Consider the following 16341-nt stretch of genomic DNA (forward strand, 5'->3'; position numbering starts at 1 on the left):
CTGATAGTCCCTTGGACATTACAAAAGGGGGTACATTGTTCGTAATAGTGTGTGTGATCACCACAGACAGTAATGCATGCTCTGCAAGGTGCTTCCATGCTGGGCGCTAGGTTCCTGTGGTAGGGGGTTCTGTTCCTCCACCAGTGAGGTTGACGTCTGCTGGATTGTCGTTGGTGCATGTGTTGGCGCTACAGTACGTCTCCCCAGTACATTCCATACGTGCTCGATGGGATTTGAGTCGAAGGAACGAGCTGAACGCTCCATTCACAGGATATGCCCTCGTTGCAAGACCTCCTCCACCTGTGTCGCTCGATGCGGTTCCCATTGCCATCCATGAAAATGACGTCAGGGACAAACGCACTGCTGAAAAGACCCAGATCGGGAAGGAGCACAATAACATTTACCGATGGGTGTTCCGCCTTGATAGATTTGGAGATCGGGACGTACACGCACCATTGTCCCTCCTCACACCATAACATGTAGAGCAACACAACGGTCATATTCGACAATGCTGGACATATCCTCATATGGGGAGAGTTGGGCAGACGTAATGCAGCCAAGAACATTGTCGAAGGTGATCCTTTTGGTGGTGCAGGTCCTATTGTGTGGGGAGGTATAACGTTACTTGGGCTCACTGACTTCGAAGTCCTTGACCACGGCACATTCACCGGTCAGTGCTGTTGTGGCAGTGTACTCTTTCCTCCACCAGCTTCTTTGATCCAGGGTGCACTGTTACGGATGGTAATGGATGATGAAACGATACAGCATGTATCAGCCCAGGTGGGGGAGCGCATGGGACCAGAAGATACTCGGCCAGTCACCTGCCCACTTACCCCAGCTTAAATCCCACGGAGTACATGTGGGATGTGTTGGGGAGACATGCTGCGGCACGTCCATGTGCGCGAAAGACCGTCAAGCAGCTGTCAAGTGGAGGGTGGTGGGGGGAAGGGGGGGGGAGGCGACTGGGACGGCCTACCACAAGAACTTTTTACCAACCTGGTGGGCAGCATGGATCCACTTTGCGAAACATTCATTGCCGTCTGTAGTCATCACACACCATATTAAGGAGCATGACCTGTCTTCTGTAATGAGCAGGAACGATGAAGTGATGGCTTCAGTGAAATTCTTGTCTTTTTTTTTTTTTTTTTTAGAAAAAAAAAAAAGGTTCAGATGGCTCTGAGCACTATGCGACTTAACAGCTGAGGTCATCAGTCCCCTAGAACTTAGAACTACTTAAACCTAAGGACATCACATACATCCATGCCCGAGGCAGGATTAGAACCTGCGACCGTAGCGGTCGCGCGGTTCCAGACTGAACCGCCTAGAACCGCTCGGCCACTACGGCCGGCGTTGTCTTTCAATACGAATGCAATTCCTGTTCGTATTACTGCGGACTTCTCTCATTTAGCTTCTCTAGTTAAATGCAAGTGCGCATTAAAGTAGTGGAGGGGCGGAGGGGGCGATGGCCCCCTCCTAGGGTAAAAACTACATTAAAATCAAATGCTAATTTTTCCAATCTACGTCAAAGATAATCATGGTAATTTAGAGTCTCGGTCAGTAGATTTAGTCATTTAATTCAGTATTCCTCTGGCCACCTTACTTTGTGCGCCCGCGAGAGAATATTCTACCTGTGCCAGTGGCTTATGCTCTCCCTCCTGTTTGTAACAGATCTTCGGAGGGAAAAGAAAAATTCTGTATGGAATAAATATGATTAGCAGTGGCAAACAATTACGTTATATATATGTGACAGGTGTAAGACATAATATCTCAGATAATTTTTGTTTCTAAAACAAAAGACAAAAACTTTCAATTATTATTCTTGTGTTGTCTCTGTTAGAGTTTGGAGAGGACAAATTATTTAGTTGATAAAGTAAGTCATCAAAAGTGTCGATGTTTTATGTAAAATGACAGTACACCGAACCAATTGCTTGTGTCGTAAACAATTTCGATTTGTGTAGTAATATTTCGCAGCAATCAGCGCGAAGATAATCGACGAAGGATAATGGCCGTTAACTAACATTTTATTAGAGTTCTCATGTTATAATCTGTGTTCTTCTAGACCAGCATCCTGTATCTTTTTAATATCGAAATCTGATGTTTCCTCGTCCTGCGGCCGTAAGCTACAAAACAACATTTTGTTTTAATTGCGAGAGCCGTTATTCCGTCGAGACTTTGCAAAAATCACTAAAAAGAAGGTCACCATAAAAGTCAAACAAAGTTACATTAATATTAAAACGAAATTCTATTTGAGAGACCGCAACTCAGACCTGTAATACGAATATTTATCTCATTTCACGAATAAGCCAAGCTTTATGTTCGAATTGTGGACGTCAAATATTAGCAGGGCTTCCCGATCTGCGACAGCAGCACGCTTTACAATATATACTCTTTCTGAGTAACTTCTTTTAACCGGTCGCTGTGACGGAGCGGCTCTAGCCGTTTCAGTCCGGAACCGCGCTGCTGCTACGGCCTCAGGTTCGAATCCTGCCTCGGGCATGGATGTGTGTAATGTCCTTAGGTTAGTTAGGTTTAAGTAGTTCTAAGTCTAGGGGACTGATGACCTCACATGTTAAGTCCCATAGTGCTTAGAGGCATTTTGAACTTGCTTTTAACACAGAGCTAAAATCAGAATAAAATACTTTTAAAACTATACTTCTTAATTTGTAGACAGTTATATTTTTGCCAGTTTAGTTCGTAAACAGTCAACAAATTAAGAACAATCTGTATATAGAGAAAGCAGTAAAGGAAACAAAATAAATATTGGGAGTAGGAATTAAAATCCATGGAAAAGAAATAAAAACTTTGAGGTTCGCCGATGACATTGTAATTCTGTCAGAGACAGCAAAGGACCTGGAAGAGTTAGGAAGTCGTTTCTGAAAGTATTTGTATGGAGTGTAAAAATGTATGGAAGTGAAACGTGGAGGATAAATAGTTTGGAGATGAAGAGAATAGAAGCTTTCGAAATGTGGTGCTACAGAAGAATGCTGAAATTTCGATGGGTAGATCACATAACTAATGAGGAGGTATTGAATAGAATTGGGGAGAAGAGGAGTTTGTGGCACAACTTGACTAGAAGAAGGGATCGGCTGGTAGGACATGTTCTGAGGCATCAAGGGATCACCAGTTTAGTATTGGAGGGTAGCGTGGAGGGTAAAAATCCTAGAGGGAGAGCAAGAGATGAAAACACTAAGCAGATTCAGAAGGATGTAGGTTGCAGTAAGTACTGGGAGATGAAGAAGCTTGCGGAGGATAGAGTAGCATGGAGAGCTGCATCAAAACAGTCTCAGGACTGAAGAGCACAAGAATATATATATATATATATATATATATATATATATATATATATATATATATATATATATATATATGGGAAAATATAACTTAACAAATTAAGAACTATAGTTCTAAAATTATTTTATTCTAATTTTACTTTATTCGCTTTTAATTTCCTTATCAAGTCTGAGTTGTTAACAAAAGCCTTATGAGCTTGTTGGTGTGTGTTAACAGTTATATAAAAGAAGTTACTCAGAAAGAGGTTGTGAATGCTACACATTTTAAGAAATTTAAACCTTTTTTGTCTAAAATTAAACAGTTTTGCAATTGTTTGATGTTTTTACGTATCAAAACAGCGTAAAACAATAGGTTTTGAAAGTTTTTTTTCTTTAACTTTCAAGGAGAGGATCCCCGTGTCTTCTTTCTCTTCTGGGCAACCGCCCCCGCCCACAAAACGTCATCAATGCGCCCCTGATTCAATGTAAGAGTTGTTTCTGTGTATGGTCCAAGTGTCGTCGAGCTATGTTAGTGTGTCACGTGCTCTGAAGGTTGCCTTCGTCCAAGTTTCGGGCAGCAGTGCGTTTCGTGCACGGTCCGCACCGAACGCCGAAAGGACGAGAGGCGGCCGAGCAGTGTCCGGCGAGGAGCGGCGGCCGCGCGCTGCGTATAAAGGCGCGCCGCGGGCAGCGCCCGCCAGTGCAGTCCCCGCCGCTCCTTGTGTGTGGCTGCCTGCTACTGCTGCTGCTGCTGCTGCAGCTGGTGGTCGTGGTGGCTACTGGCTACTTGCTGCGCTCCGCCCGGGCCACCAGAGGTCCAACCCGGCGTGACCACGACGTCAGGGGACGGCCAGCCGTCGCCTAGTCCAGCCTAGCCTAGCCTAGCCTAGCCTCTGCTCTAGCCTGGGCCACGCTGCCGCACCGCGCGCGATGGCCGGCCGCCCACAGCTGCTGCTGCTCGTGGTTGTCGCGCTCGCCGAGATCTCTGCCCGCCAGCTCTACGGTGAGTCAGTCACATCCTCTCCACTAGTATATCTCTCTCTCTCTCTCTCTCTCTCTCTCTCTCTGTGTGTGTGTGTGTGTGTGTGTGTGTGTGTGTGTGCAGTAGTCGAGAACGTCAGACCGTACGCTGTCCCCAGGTTTGCAGAGGATATGGCAAATGGTCAGAAGTACAAACCAAGTGTGAAACTCAACACGACGTTGAGGGTAGCTAAACAACGACGGGACATGTCATATGACGTGTGTGTACACAATTGTATCACGAAGGTTCTTGAGACTCGTCAATAGAGTGCGTGCACCATAATTAATAGCGAAAACTGACCAGAGTGACAGTACATTATAACAGAATCAAAATATTTTTTTGTCACATATATCAACCTCAAGAGACATAAGTTGTATGAGTACCGCGAAATGCCGTGATTAGAAACGGTTTTCAGCTTCAAAAGAAAGAATTAACCACTTTAAAAACAAATACGACAATCAGAATTACGTGGGTCTAGCTGATAATTGTGGCATTGCCCAGCTACTCATTTCGCCAATTTTCTATTAGAATCGAAAACAATAACTGCACTTTGTTTGTAATGTAGTATCTTGCACGGTTTCTGTGCGCTCGACACAGCTTCTTCCCACGACTACAGTGCGATTTTGTAAACGTGTTTCTGGCAATATCTCTTCGTAGCCCTGTAGCTGGTGATTTTCGCCTAGTAATGTTTGCACTTTGCCTTTGAAAACTGTCAAAATCGCTGCCAGCTGTCAGGGATTTCCTTGAGCCGACTCCAATGTAGGTGTGTCTAAGTAGTAAAGAATAAATGTATCAAAACTTCATGAACCATGCGTCATTTTTTCACGCATATCGGTGTTTATGACGTTATATCTCCAGAACTGTCTGTCGGACAACGATACGTTTGTGTAGGTACATTCACCGGTATATTTTGATACTCTCTGCAAGTGTGTTGCGAAGAGAGTCAGTAGCAAGGAAGCTACAAATTTACACTTCTCGCACAATGTCGCAGTTTTTACGCATCAAAGTGTTTATGACGTGATACTTCCTGAACTGCGTGTGGGACCATGATATGATTTTGTAGGTGCCTTTAACAGCATATGTGAAAACCGTCTGCGAAATTGTCACATATTTCAACCTCAAGAGACATAAGTTGTATGAGTACCGCGAAATGCCGTGATTAGAAACGGTTTTCAGCTTCAAAAGAAAGCATTAACCACTTTAAAAACAAATACGACAATCAGAATTACGTGGGTCTAGCTGATAATTGTGGCATTGCCCAGCTACTCATTTCGCCAATTTTCTATTAGAATCGAAAACAATAACTGCACTTTGTTTGTAATGTAGTATCTTGCACGGTTTCTGTGCGCTGGGCGCAGCTTCTTCCCACGACTACAGTGCGATTTTGTAAACGTGTTTCTGGCAATATCTCTTCGTAGCCCTGTAGCTGGTGATTTTCGCCTAGTAATGTTTGCACTTTGCCTTTGAAAACTGTCAAAATCGCTGCCAGCTGTCAGGGATTTCCTTGAGCCGACTCCAATGTAGGTGTGTCTAAGTAGTAAAGAATAAATGTATCAAAACTTCATGAACCATGCGTCATTTTTTCACGCATATCGGTGTTTATGACGTTATATCTCCAGAACTGTCTGTCGGACAACGATACGTTTGTGTAGGTACATTCACCGGTATATTTTGATACTCTCTGCAAATGTGTTGCGAAGAGAGTCAGTAGCAAGGAAGCTACAAATTTACACTTCACGCACAATGTCGCAGTTTTTACGCATCAAAGTGTTTATGACGTGATACTTCCTGAACTGCGTGTGCGACCATGATATGATTTTGTAGGTGCCTTTAACAGCATATGTGAAAACCGTCTGCGAAATTTATCGCGAGCAGAGTTAGCAGTACAGAAATAGTAAATTTGAACGTCATTCATGATGTCGCATTGTTTATGACGTCACTGCTCCTGAACTGTGGTAAATAGGTGATTCTTACCCCGATAGCAACTGTTCTCAGACATTAAGGGACATGTGTACAAAGTTTGGTTGAAGTCGGTCTAGTAGTTTACGATAACACACACACACACACACACACACACACACACACACACACACACACACACACACATAATTAGATTCGGGACCTAGCTCATGCTTTTATGACATAAAAAATAAAAATTTCGTGTTTCTATTCACCCCACAAATCGGTTGAGAAGAAACAGCACTGTTAATCTTATTATTTTTTCTAGTTATTGGCCTTCGGGGTGAATAGGAACATGTCAAGATCTTGGAAAATAAGAAACGAACTTTATCTATTTTAGTTCAAAAAAAGCTATGTTCAATACAAAAACTAAAAACATTTCATCAGTTGTGGTTTTTATTCACATTTCATCAGTTGTGGTTTTTATTCTGTTCTCCGAATAAAAATTGTTATATCTCTAATTATTTTATTGCAACGTAAAACTGATGAACTTGTTTTGTTACTTAATGTAGTTAAGTCATAGGCATCACATTTGAAAATGATGTCCTTGAATCTACAAGTCGTACCTCCAGAAGTAACGGAGAGCTTCCGAAAAATATCACTTTCACTAAAAAAACTATTCCTCGTCTTTTAACATAAACGAGCGTAATTGCCCTTGTTTTCTCAACAAAAAAGGAAAAAAATAAAAAACCTTTTCCTTCTGAATATCCAGTTTTATATGGGTACAGTCTAAACCACAACTTACTTTTTCCACGTAGTTTAATCACAGCATAATCTCCTGGGTTGAGACGAGTACCATATGGGTTTTCATCTGCATAAAATTCTTGGTCTCTTTCTGAAGAAACGCAGACAGTTACTGTTTCTATTCACCCCACAAATTCCAGAAACACAAACGTGCATTTGCAATTAGTCTAAACAGAAGCAGATTAAGGTATACTTTAACAACGACTTCTGGTTGGCCGTGCGGTTAAAGGTGCTGCAGTCTGGAACCGCAAGACCGCTACGGTCGCAGGTTCGAATCCTGCCTCGGGCATGGATGTTTGTGATGTCCTTAGGTAGTTAGGTTTAACTAGTTCTAAGTTCTAGGGGACTAATGACCTCAGCAGTTGAGTCCCATAGTGCTCAGAGCCTTTTGAACCATTTTTGACTTCTGGTTAATGAAACGGAATTGCACATTTGTTTACCGCATTCTTAAATTAAAACAACACAATTCAGATTGGCACTTACGCATAAAATTCACAGAGCGAACAAAACATCAGCTAACAGTGTAGCCAATTTTGCAATTGATTATTTCCCAGTTACATTGCTTCATTACCAACCTACACAAATAACACTTTGAATGACATTCCCACTTGGCTTTCGACACAATACTTCCTCCGTACTCAGCACGTTACCACTCTTTTTGTGGCAGGGTTGACTGACAACAACAATGGTATCTGCGCAGATACCAGCTTCATACAACAAAAACAAGCCTAACTTCGTTATACTCTTCTCACAAACTTTCGAATAACATTAAAACAATTCTAATTATTATTTTTTTATTTTTTCATATAAAGTATACTAAAAAGGCAGTAATTTATTAGTCAGCCTCGTATCAGTTCCTGGTCGTCTGCTTTTTTTTGTGAACTCGCTTTTTCGTTAATAGCATGGTTTCTTTGACACTGCAGTTTTTTGTTTAAAGATTTAATAGTTCACCTTACCTATGAAATTCAGTTGTAATAATATTAAATAATTTACAACGATTAACTCCACCATTTTACGTTGACGACTTATGCGTTCCAACACTTCTGTTGTAATTAATATATTACTTCTATTGTAATTAACAGTCTGTCATGGCTTTGACAACAAAACTCTGAATGTCTTCAAATTACGTATTGCGGGTGTCTTCTTCAAGCAACGGAATTACTTGCTAGAAGATGGCGGGTGTTGGCCCTGTGTGCCTCGGTCGTATGCAGTCCTGATTGTGGCGCTCACCTGCACGGCGCCAAACACGCATACGACCATCATTGGCACCAAGGCAGAAGCGACTCTCATCGCTGAAGACGACACGTCTCCATTCGTCCCTCCATTCACGCCTGTCGCCACACCACTGGAGGTGGGCTGCACGATGTTGGGGCGTGAGCGGAAGACGGCCTAACGGTGTGCGGGACCGTAGCCCAGCTTCATGGAGACGGTTGCGAATGGTCCTCGCCGATACCCCAGGAGCAACAGTGTCCCTAATTTGCTGGGAAGTGGCGGTGCGGTCCCCTACGGCACTGCGTAGGATCCTACGGTCTTGGCGTGCATCCGTGCGTCGCTGCGGTCCGGTCCCAGGTCGACGGGCACGTGCACCTTCCGCCGACCACTGGCGACATCGATGTACTGTGGAGACCTCACGCCCCACGTGTTGAGCAATTCGGCGGTACGTCCACCCGGCCTCCCGCATGCCCACTATACGCCCTCGCTCAAAGTCCGTCAACTGCACATACGGTTCACGTCCACGCTGTCGCGGCATGCTACCAGTGTTAAAAGACTGCGATGGAGCTCCGTATGCCACGGCAAACTGGCTGACACTGACGGCGGCGGTGCACAAATCCTGCGCAGCTAGCGCCATTCGACGGCCAACACCGCGGTTCCTGGTGTGTCCGCTGTGCCGTGCGTGTGATCATTGCTTGTACAGCCCTCTCGCAGTGTCCGGAGCAAGTATGGTGGGTCTGACACACCGGTGTCAATGTGTTCTTTTCTCCATTTCCAGGAGTATATATATATATATATATATATATATATATATATATATATATATATATATATATTGTCGTCATAATCCGAACTGAATACCTGAGCGCTGAGCCCCAACGCTGAGCTGCATACGTTAATACCTACAGTATACGGAGGTGTGCACCCGTCAGAGAATGTAAATACAAATTCTTTTAAGATTTCTATTTCTTATATAACACTTGTAATGGTCACAGTATCTACATACTCAGAGAACCGAGTGTTACGGACGTGGTAGTGAAAAGTGAAATGAAAGGTTTGAATGTGCGCGAAAATGTCGATGACAGGAGAGTAATGGACTGTAAAGAATAATAAAACAGTTTCAACGGGGCATAGATGTGAAGAAGAAATCAAAAAAAGTCGCGAGATCGGGAACGGCGCACAAGCAAAATACCTTTCGTGGCAGACACGGGCCTGAAGTATAGGAAAGGTGCTTATTGACAACACTTGGGCTTCAGGTGTTTCTAAGTAAATTTAAAGAAGTAGTTTAATGAGTACAGAAGATGCTGAACCAATAGTTTTCATTCCGCGACAGAAGCCGGCACGTATGGATGAGGGAACATATGCGCTTCAGAGGAGAAATATACTGATTACTTTAACGATGAATACACACAGCACATTACCTGCGTTAGAAGCAAACAAGAGATTGCGTTACTTCGTAACCCGTTTCGACAGCGACTTAGGAGCAATAAATTACGTGTTACTCAAGTGGCTGAAGTTAAGCACTATTGCAAGAGCTCAAGTTTCCCAACAGTGTCGGACAACTTTTTCTGTACGCATCTTCTTTTCTTTGATGGGTTTGTCTAAGAGGATTCAGAAGGTGTAATGCACAGTGCTTCGTTCGTTGTACGGATTGGGCTGAAGCCCACGGACAGTTTAAATATTGTTGCCGTGTCTTGTCAGCGAGGAAAAATGATTGGAAGCGTTGCGTTAACTGGATGTTGTCCTGCCTCTGCATCGGTACTGCGCGCACCACCTGGCGGTTTGTGGCGGAGGCTACATCTAGTGCCACCAACGTTTCCCTCCGTCCCTGGTGCATTCGCGAACGGTGCCCAAGAAGTTCCGCTGTCGAACCTGCGCGCGGCCTCTGATTTCTCTGTCTCTTCCAGGCCTCTCTTGTGGGGCGTGCCACGCAAGTTTTTCAGCGCCTCTGTAACGCTCTCACACTTACTAATCGATTCTGTGACGAATCGTGCCTCTCTTTGCTGGATCTTCTCCATCTGCCCTATTAATTCAACTTGTGAATGGTCCCAGACGTATGAGCAATGTCCAAGAATCGATGCAACGAGTCTTTTGTAAGCTACTTATACCGTGGGCGAAGTACCTTTGCTTAAAATTCCTACAGCGATTCTCAGTCTGGCATTTGCTCTTCCTTTTCGATTTGGACGCTCTGGACTGTTACTCCAAGATGTTTTACAGTTTTCACTTTCTCCAGTCGTTGATCGCCAAAAGAGGAATTAAAAAGTCATTGTCTTCGTCTTTCTCTCTCTAATTTTTTTCTTTTTTTTTCGGGGTCTTTAGTCTTCTGACTGGTTTGATGCGGCCCGGCACAAATTCTTCTCCTCCGTTAACCTTTTCATCTCACAGTGGGAATTGCAACCTGCCTCCTGGGTAATTTGCTGGATTTGCAATCTCTCTCTTCCTCTTCACTTTTTGCCCTCAACAGCTTCCTTCAGTATCTTGGAAGTTATTCCCTGATGTCTTAACAGATGTCCTTCAATCCCGCCCCTTCTTCTTGTCAGTGTTTTTCGTATATTCCTCTCCTCGTTGTTCAGCGTTACAAATGTTGTCAATTTAGGATACATGTGACCTAAGAAACGGTGTATACATTACAGTACGAAATGTCAGAATGAAATCAGCAAATAAAAAAAATCCGCCCAAACCCAGGATGGAGTCGTCGATCTTCTGCATGTTTATTCAAAACCCTATGCCCTGCGCCAACTGTAGAACAGGAGTATGGCGTGCCAACAGAGGTACTAACCATACATGTGGTTACACTGTTGCCAGATTGCCACTCTGGCTGGTCGAAATTTTGTGAGACACATTTTTTTTTTTTTTAATCGCTGGCATATGAGGAGCCGCGCTGTGAAACCCGAGTGCGCGAATTTCACTTCACCCTGTGTATTTATTACTGTCGCCGAGTACAATAATGCTGTTTACACTTGACGGACAGTTACATATCGTTCTAACTTTAAACTTTGGTATGCAGTTCTAACTGCTAATACGATCCCTGCGAGATTTGAATTACAATGACGCTGCTCTCTTAATCGACGAACACAGAGGCGGGTGAATAGCGCTGTTCTCTGACGTAAGTACTCTTCCAGCAGCTATGGCGTATGGAAACTCTTTGCTGACGACATTCATTCGTGACTGGGAGCGACTGTCAGTTTGTGGCGCCGTCGTGAGGTACCAACTGTATCTTGGGAACTCCACACTTCGGGCGATACCACACCCTGTACGTTTTATCGATTTCAGTCTCATTGAGAATGATGTATAGGTTTCCACTTGCTGTGTAATGGCCGTCACTTGATAGTCATTAACGAGATGGACAAGACATAAGATTCATCTGTATTTCACATTGTGGGCGTTTTTATCATAGAATGTGGGTGTTTAGACGGATGGGACACCACTGAGATTGGGTAGGCACAGGTTCCTAACGTGTCTCGGTGTTATCGATGTATCGCGAGTACTTCGACTAGCGGAAAACCTCCTGCTGCAGACTCTGTGGCCTTGGAAAAGGACATGGACGTCAGGGGTGATCGTGGAATATCACAGATTTTAATGGCTGAGAGAGGAGGCGCTGTGTTCTCTGGGTCTGCGTGTGGCGTTCATGCTCACCCTAATTCCTCAGTGCATGTAGTTCCGCGGAAGTCCGGCAGATGTCAATACAATCACTCTTGATGCGGGAGGAGCAACTACAACCGAACTTCTCCACTCTAGGCCCAGCATCTCACTGTCGAATGGTGCGGCCGTCTATTCCGCTCATCCCATCGCAGCACAGTCGCTCGCTGTCGCAACAAGGCGCATCAACTTTATAAGAAAGAGAGAGTGAAAGCGGAACTTGATTCGAAAGAACACATCCTGTGTGTGAGAGACTTGTATAGTAGTTGCTTTTGTGGGAGATTTTCATTAATTATTCTTCTGTCGTGGTCAGTCCAAGGATTGGTTTGCAGCAGCTACAATGGCAGCTTGTCTCCATTCTGTGCGTCTTTCAGCTTTTCTCTTCATTTCTTTATCGTTGTTACATCCCACATCTTTCACGATTTGATCCATGTACCTCAGTCGTGGTCTTCCTCTTGGTCTTTTTCCCTCGACGTATCCCTCTATGATTGTGTTCAGGAGTCCTTTATGTCTTAATAGATGGCCTGTAAATTGCACTGTTCTTTCAACAATGAAACTCCAGAAGCTTCTCTTCTCACCTGCTATTTCCAGAACCACTTCGTTTGTGACCTTGTCGATACATTTTATTTTCAGCATGTGTCTATAGCACCACATTTCAAATGAATTTAGCGTCTGGTCTTCCTCTGTCCCGAGAGTCCGTGTTTCACACCCATAGCATGCCACGCTCCACGCATGTGATTTCAAAAATCTTTTCCTGATTTCAAGTCTGATGCTCTTAGATGTTAAGATGTTTTTCTTCTTGTTAAAAGCAGCCTTTGCTTGAGCTATTCTACTTCTCACTTCTGCCTTGCTCCTTCCATCCCTGGTAATATTACTGCCCAGATAAGTAAATTTATCAACTTGTTCAAGCAGTTCATTGCCTACATGAACTTGGACTTTCACTTGATCTTCTTTGTCGCATGCCATTACTTTTGTTTTTGCTTTATTAATTTATTAATTCTCATATTATATTCTTCACCCATAACTTTATCCATTCTATTCAGTAGGACTACAAGATCATCTTCACTTTCAGCTAGGACAGCTATATCATCGGCATATCTTATCATATCTATTCGTTGGCCATGAATTACTACACCTGTCTGTGAATTTTCCCTTACTTTTTTCAGCGCCTCTTCAATGTATACGTTAAAGATAACAGGGGATAGTGCGCAACCTTGTCGGACACCTTTCCGTATCTGCACCTCTTCTTGTTTTGTTCGTCCACGGATAACTGCTGTCTCGTTTTTGTACAGGTTCCATATCATTTTTCTATCTTTATAGTCTATTCGTACTTTTTTGAGTACCTCAAATATCTTATCCAATTTAACATTATCAAAGGCTTTCTCTACATCAACGAAAGCTATGTATGTTGTCAGGTTCTTATCTAGTCGTTTCTCTATTATTGGTTTTAGAGCAAATATTGCTTCTCTGGTTCCTCTATCTTTCCGGAATCCAACTGGTCTTCGGAGAGTGTAGCTTCGACTTTTTGTTCTATGCGTTTTAGGATAATTGAGGTTACTATTTTAGAGGCGTGAGTAACTAGGCTGAGCGTCCTATAATTTTCACATCTTGTAGCATTTGCCTTCATTGGAATGGGGATCATAATGTTTTTCTCAAAGTCTGTAGGAATTTTACCCTGCTCGTACATGTTGAAAACAAGATTATACAACTCCTGATTCAGTTTTGCTCCTTCAGATTTCCGAAAGACTGACAAGGAAAAACTGGTGCCGTGAATTCGATAGAGAAATCACTTGAAGCAAGAAACGGAGAATTCCATGGAACGGCTTGTTTGGAATGCTACAGTCTGTACTTATACAGTACGATAAAATCATGGAAGCGCTTCGGATTAGGGCATCTCTGAAAAACGTATTGGTTACGAAAAAAAACACTGCAAAAGAAAAACGAGCGGCAGTCATGTAATACTTTTTGAAAGAGTATACCACAATTTCACTATATATTACTGTATTTATCCTCTGTGCTATCTAGATTTTGGCTTTTGTGCCGTTGTCAAGTACAGTGCCTGTACCTGGTAATGGCAAGAAGGCCGGAACTCTTGTTGTCTGATACACGTTGCGTGTCCAGCAAATGAAACTTTTCCGGTAAGCTAGAAGAAAATTATACCACGATAGTAATATCTTACTCTGTTTTTGTGAAATATGTAAATATTTAGCGCTGCCGAGAGAATGTGATCTGTGTTCACCAACCAAAACAATGCAGTCTCTGTTTTCGGAGTGTAGAAACTGGACCGTTTCATACTGAACCTACCGTCGAGATTGGCTTGCATTGAACTCGAATGGCTGATGGTGACGCCCACGATTCATGCGAGAGGTGGAAGCAAACAGTAGTTTGTTTGCAAACCACTACATTTAGCGAGAAAAATGTTTTCTGTTCCAGTCCGCAGCTCGTGGTCGTGCGGTAGCGTTCTCGCTTCCCACGCCCGGGTTCCCGGGTTCGATTCCCGGCGGGGTAAGGGATTTTCTCTGCCTCGTGATGACTGGGTGTTGTGTGATGTCCTTAGGTTAGTTAGGTTTAAGTAGTTCTAAGTTCTAGGGACTTATGACCATAGATGTTAAGTCCCATAGTGCTCAGAGTCATTTGAACTATTTTTCTGTTCCAACCTCAAATGTGGCTAGCAAATGATATTTCGATTTGTAGGGAAGCATATCTCGGACAGACGAAACAGACTTGACGAGTAGATGATATCCTGACAACACTAACAGAGAATTATTAGGAGACACTTTTGTGCCCTTTAGCGTTTTCTAATTCTTAGGTGGTAAAGTAGATATAAGTAACTTTAAATCAGTAAAGCAGAAGGTATTACACAAAAGCAATAATGTAATTTTTAATTCCGAGATAGATTACAATTACAATAGTTGATAGCTACTTAGTTTGCTTGTGAAACTATACAGTTTCCAAACCTTCTTTACTGTTTAAAGCAAGCTATCTTCTCAAATGAATTACAATGACCAGTTGTTTTTATGAAGTAACGAAACTAATATTTTTTAAATGCAAATAATTAGAATGTATTGCTTTGAAAATTCTTAAATCTTACCTGAACACAATGCAGATATTTAGGACTTACCTGAACGCTATAAGGAAGAGAGTGAGAAGGGGCGAAGAAGCATCATGCGAGAATGAACGACAAAAATGAGGAAAATAATTGCTTTAGTCTACAGTTGAACAATACAGAACCTCAGTAAAAAATGTTCGCAAGTATAAAATTTCAAACCATCGAAGATCGAACTCTACTTCTCCAACATGTAACTGATTATGTATAAAAACTGGATGTCTTAATAAAATCCCAACTTTTTATGATGTTTATCCTTGTGAATTATTAATAGTTCTAGCAAATGCAGGAATAATTGCGAGTTATATTCTTTGAAATGAAGAAATAAAATATCTACATCTACATCTACATGGATGATTACAGCGCTCGTTTTTGGGCGCCATTCTCTCTTTAAACAGCGCACTGTTGGCAAAATAATGTAACAGTAAGAACTCTCCGTGACTGATAACGCCTCTTTTATAGAGTCCTTGACTGGGCTTTGTTACTGGTATAAGAAGGCGGGAAAGCGGTTCTTAGTTACAGTCGAAGTTCATTTGGTCGGCGGTAAAGTTTTATCTGCTGATCGATACGAATGTGTTGTGCTTGGGTAACAGGTGGTGAACATGTACAGGATGGAACCGAAACACTCTCTGAGCTGAATAATGAAAGGGAGTTGTGGGTTTGTAATTGTGATTACGACGGCTGTACACAGCAGAGGTCTGCAAATTGGGCAGATTACTCTCGGGCGCGTTAAGAATGTTTGTAGTGGTACATGGTGTTCGAATGAGGTGCTGGCGAGGGTGAAGGGCAGAGCTGTGTGCGTGTGTGTGTGTGTGTGTGTGTGTGTGTGTGTGTCTGCAGTCTGGAGTTGCTTCTGACGTGCTCCCACCAGCTGATGGAACTCAAACCACATCAGTTTAACATGTGCAACAATCGGGTCTACTGCCGGATGTTTGTGTCACTCTGGCACAATATTTAGGCCACGTAACTCGTTGCCTTCTTCAGGTGCTACCTGAAGAAGGCAACGAGTTACGTGGCCGAAATATTGTGCCAGAGCGACACAAACATCCGGCAGTAGACCCGATTGTTCCACATGTCAAGATCTCGCCGGGAAAGCCTGAAGAGTCACATCAGTTTAGTTACGCACTCGGCGTATGTTCCTGCAACGTAGCGTCTAATCCCGACATCATTGTATTAATACGTGAACACGAAAATTGAAGCACCGATTTTCAGTATTAATGATAGAAGGAGGCCAATGAAACTTATACGGGGTGATCAAAAAGACTCTTCGCAGTGCCGTATGATTGTTAGCCGCGCGTGCCGTATCATTGTTCGCCTGCCTGGGTTACTTCCCTTCAAGTGGACTCTCCCAACATTCCACTGTTTTGTTTATCTTAGCCAGCGTCAGTAGT

General features: G+C 43.0%; 1 protein-coding gene across 1 annotated transcript in view; it reads left to right on the forward strand.

Moving 5' to 3' along the window:
• Nucleotides 1–4199: 4199 nt before the first annotated feature.
• The window catches only part of LOC124795543 (serine protease snake-like), a 141802-nt gene continuing 129660 nt past the window's right edge, over nt 4200–16341 (forward strand). Inside the window, exon 1 of the mRNA XM_047259616.1 lies at nt 4200–4272. Coding sequence (XP_047115572.1) covers nt 4200–4272 — 73 coding nt within the window. The remainder of the gene's footprint in view (nt 4273–16341) is intronic.

Source organism: Schistocerca piceifrons, chromosome 4 (genome assembly GCF_021461385.2).
Source record: "Schistocerca piceifrons isolate TAMUIC-IGC-003096 chromosome 4, iqSchPice1.1, whole genome shotgun sequence".
NCBI classification, from domain to species: Eukaryota; Metazoa; Arthropoda; class Insecta; order Orthoptera; family Acrididae; genus Schistocerca; species Schistocerca piceifrons.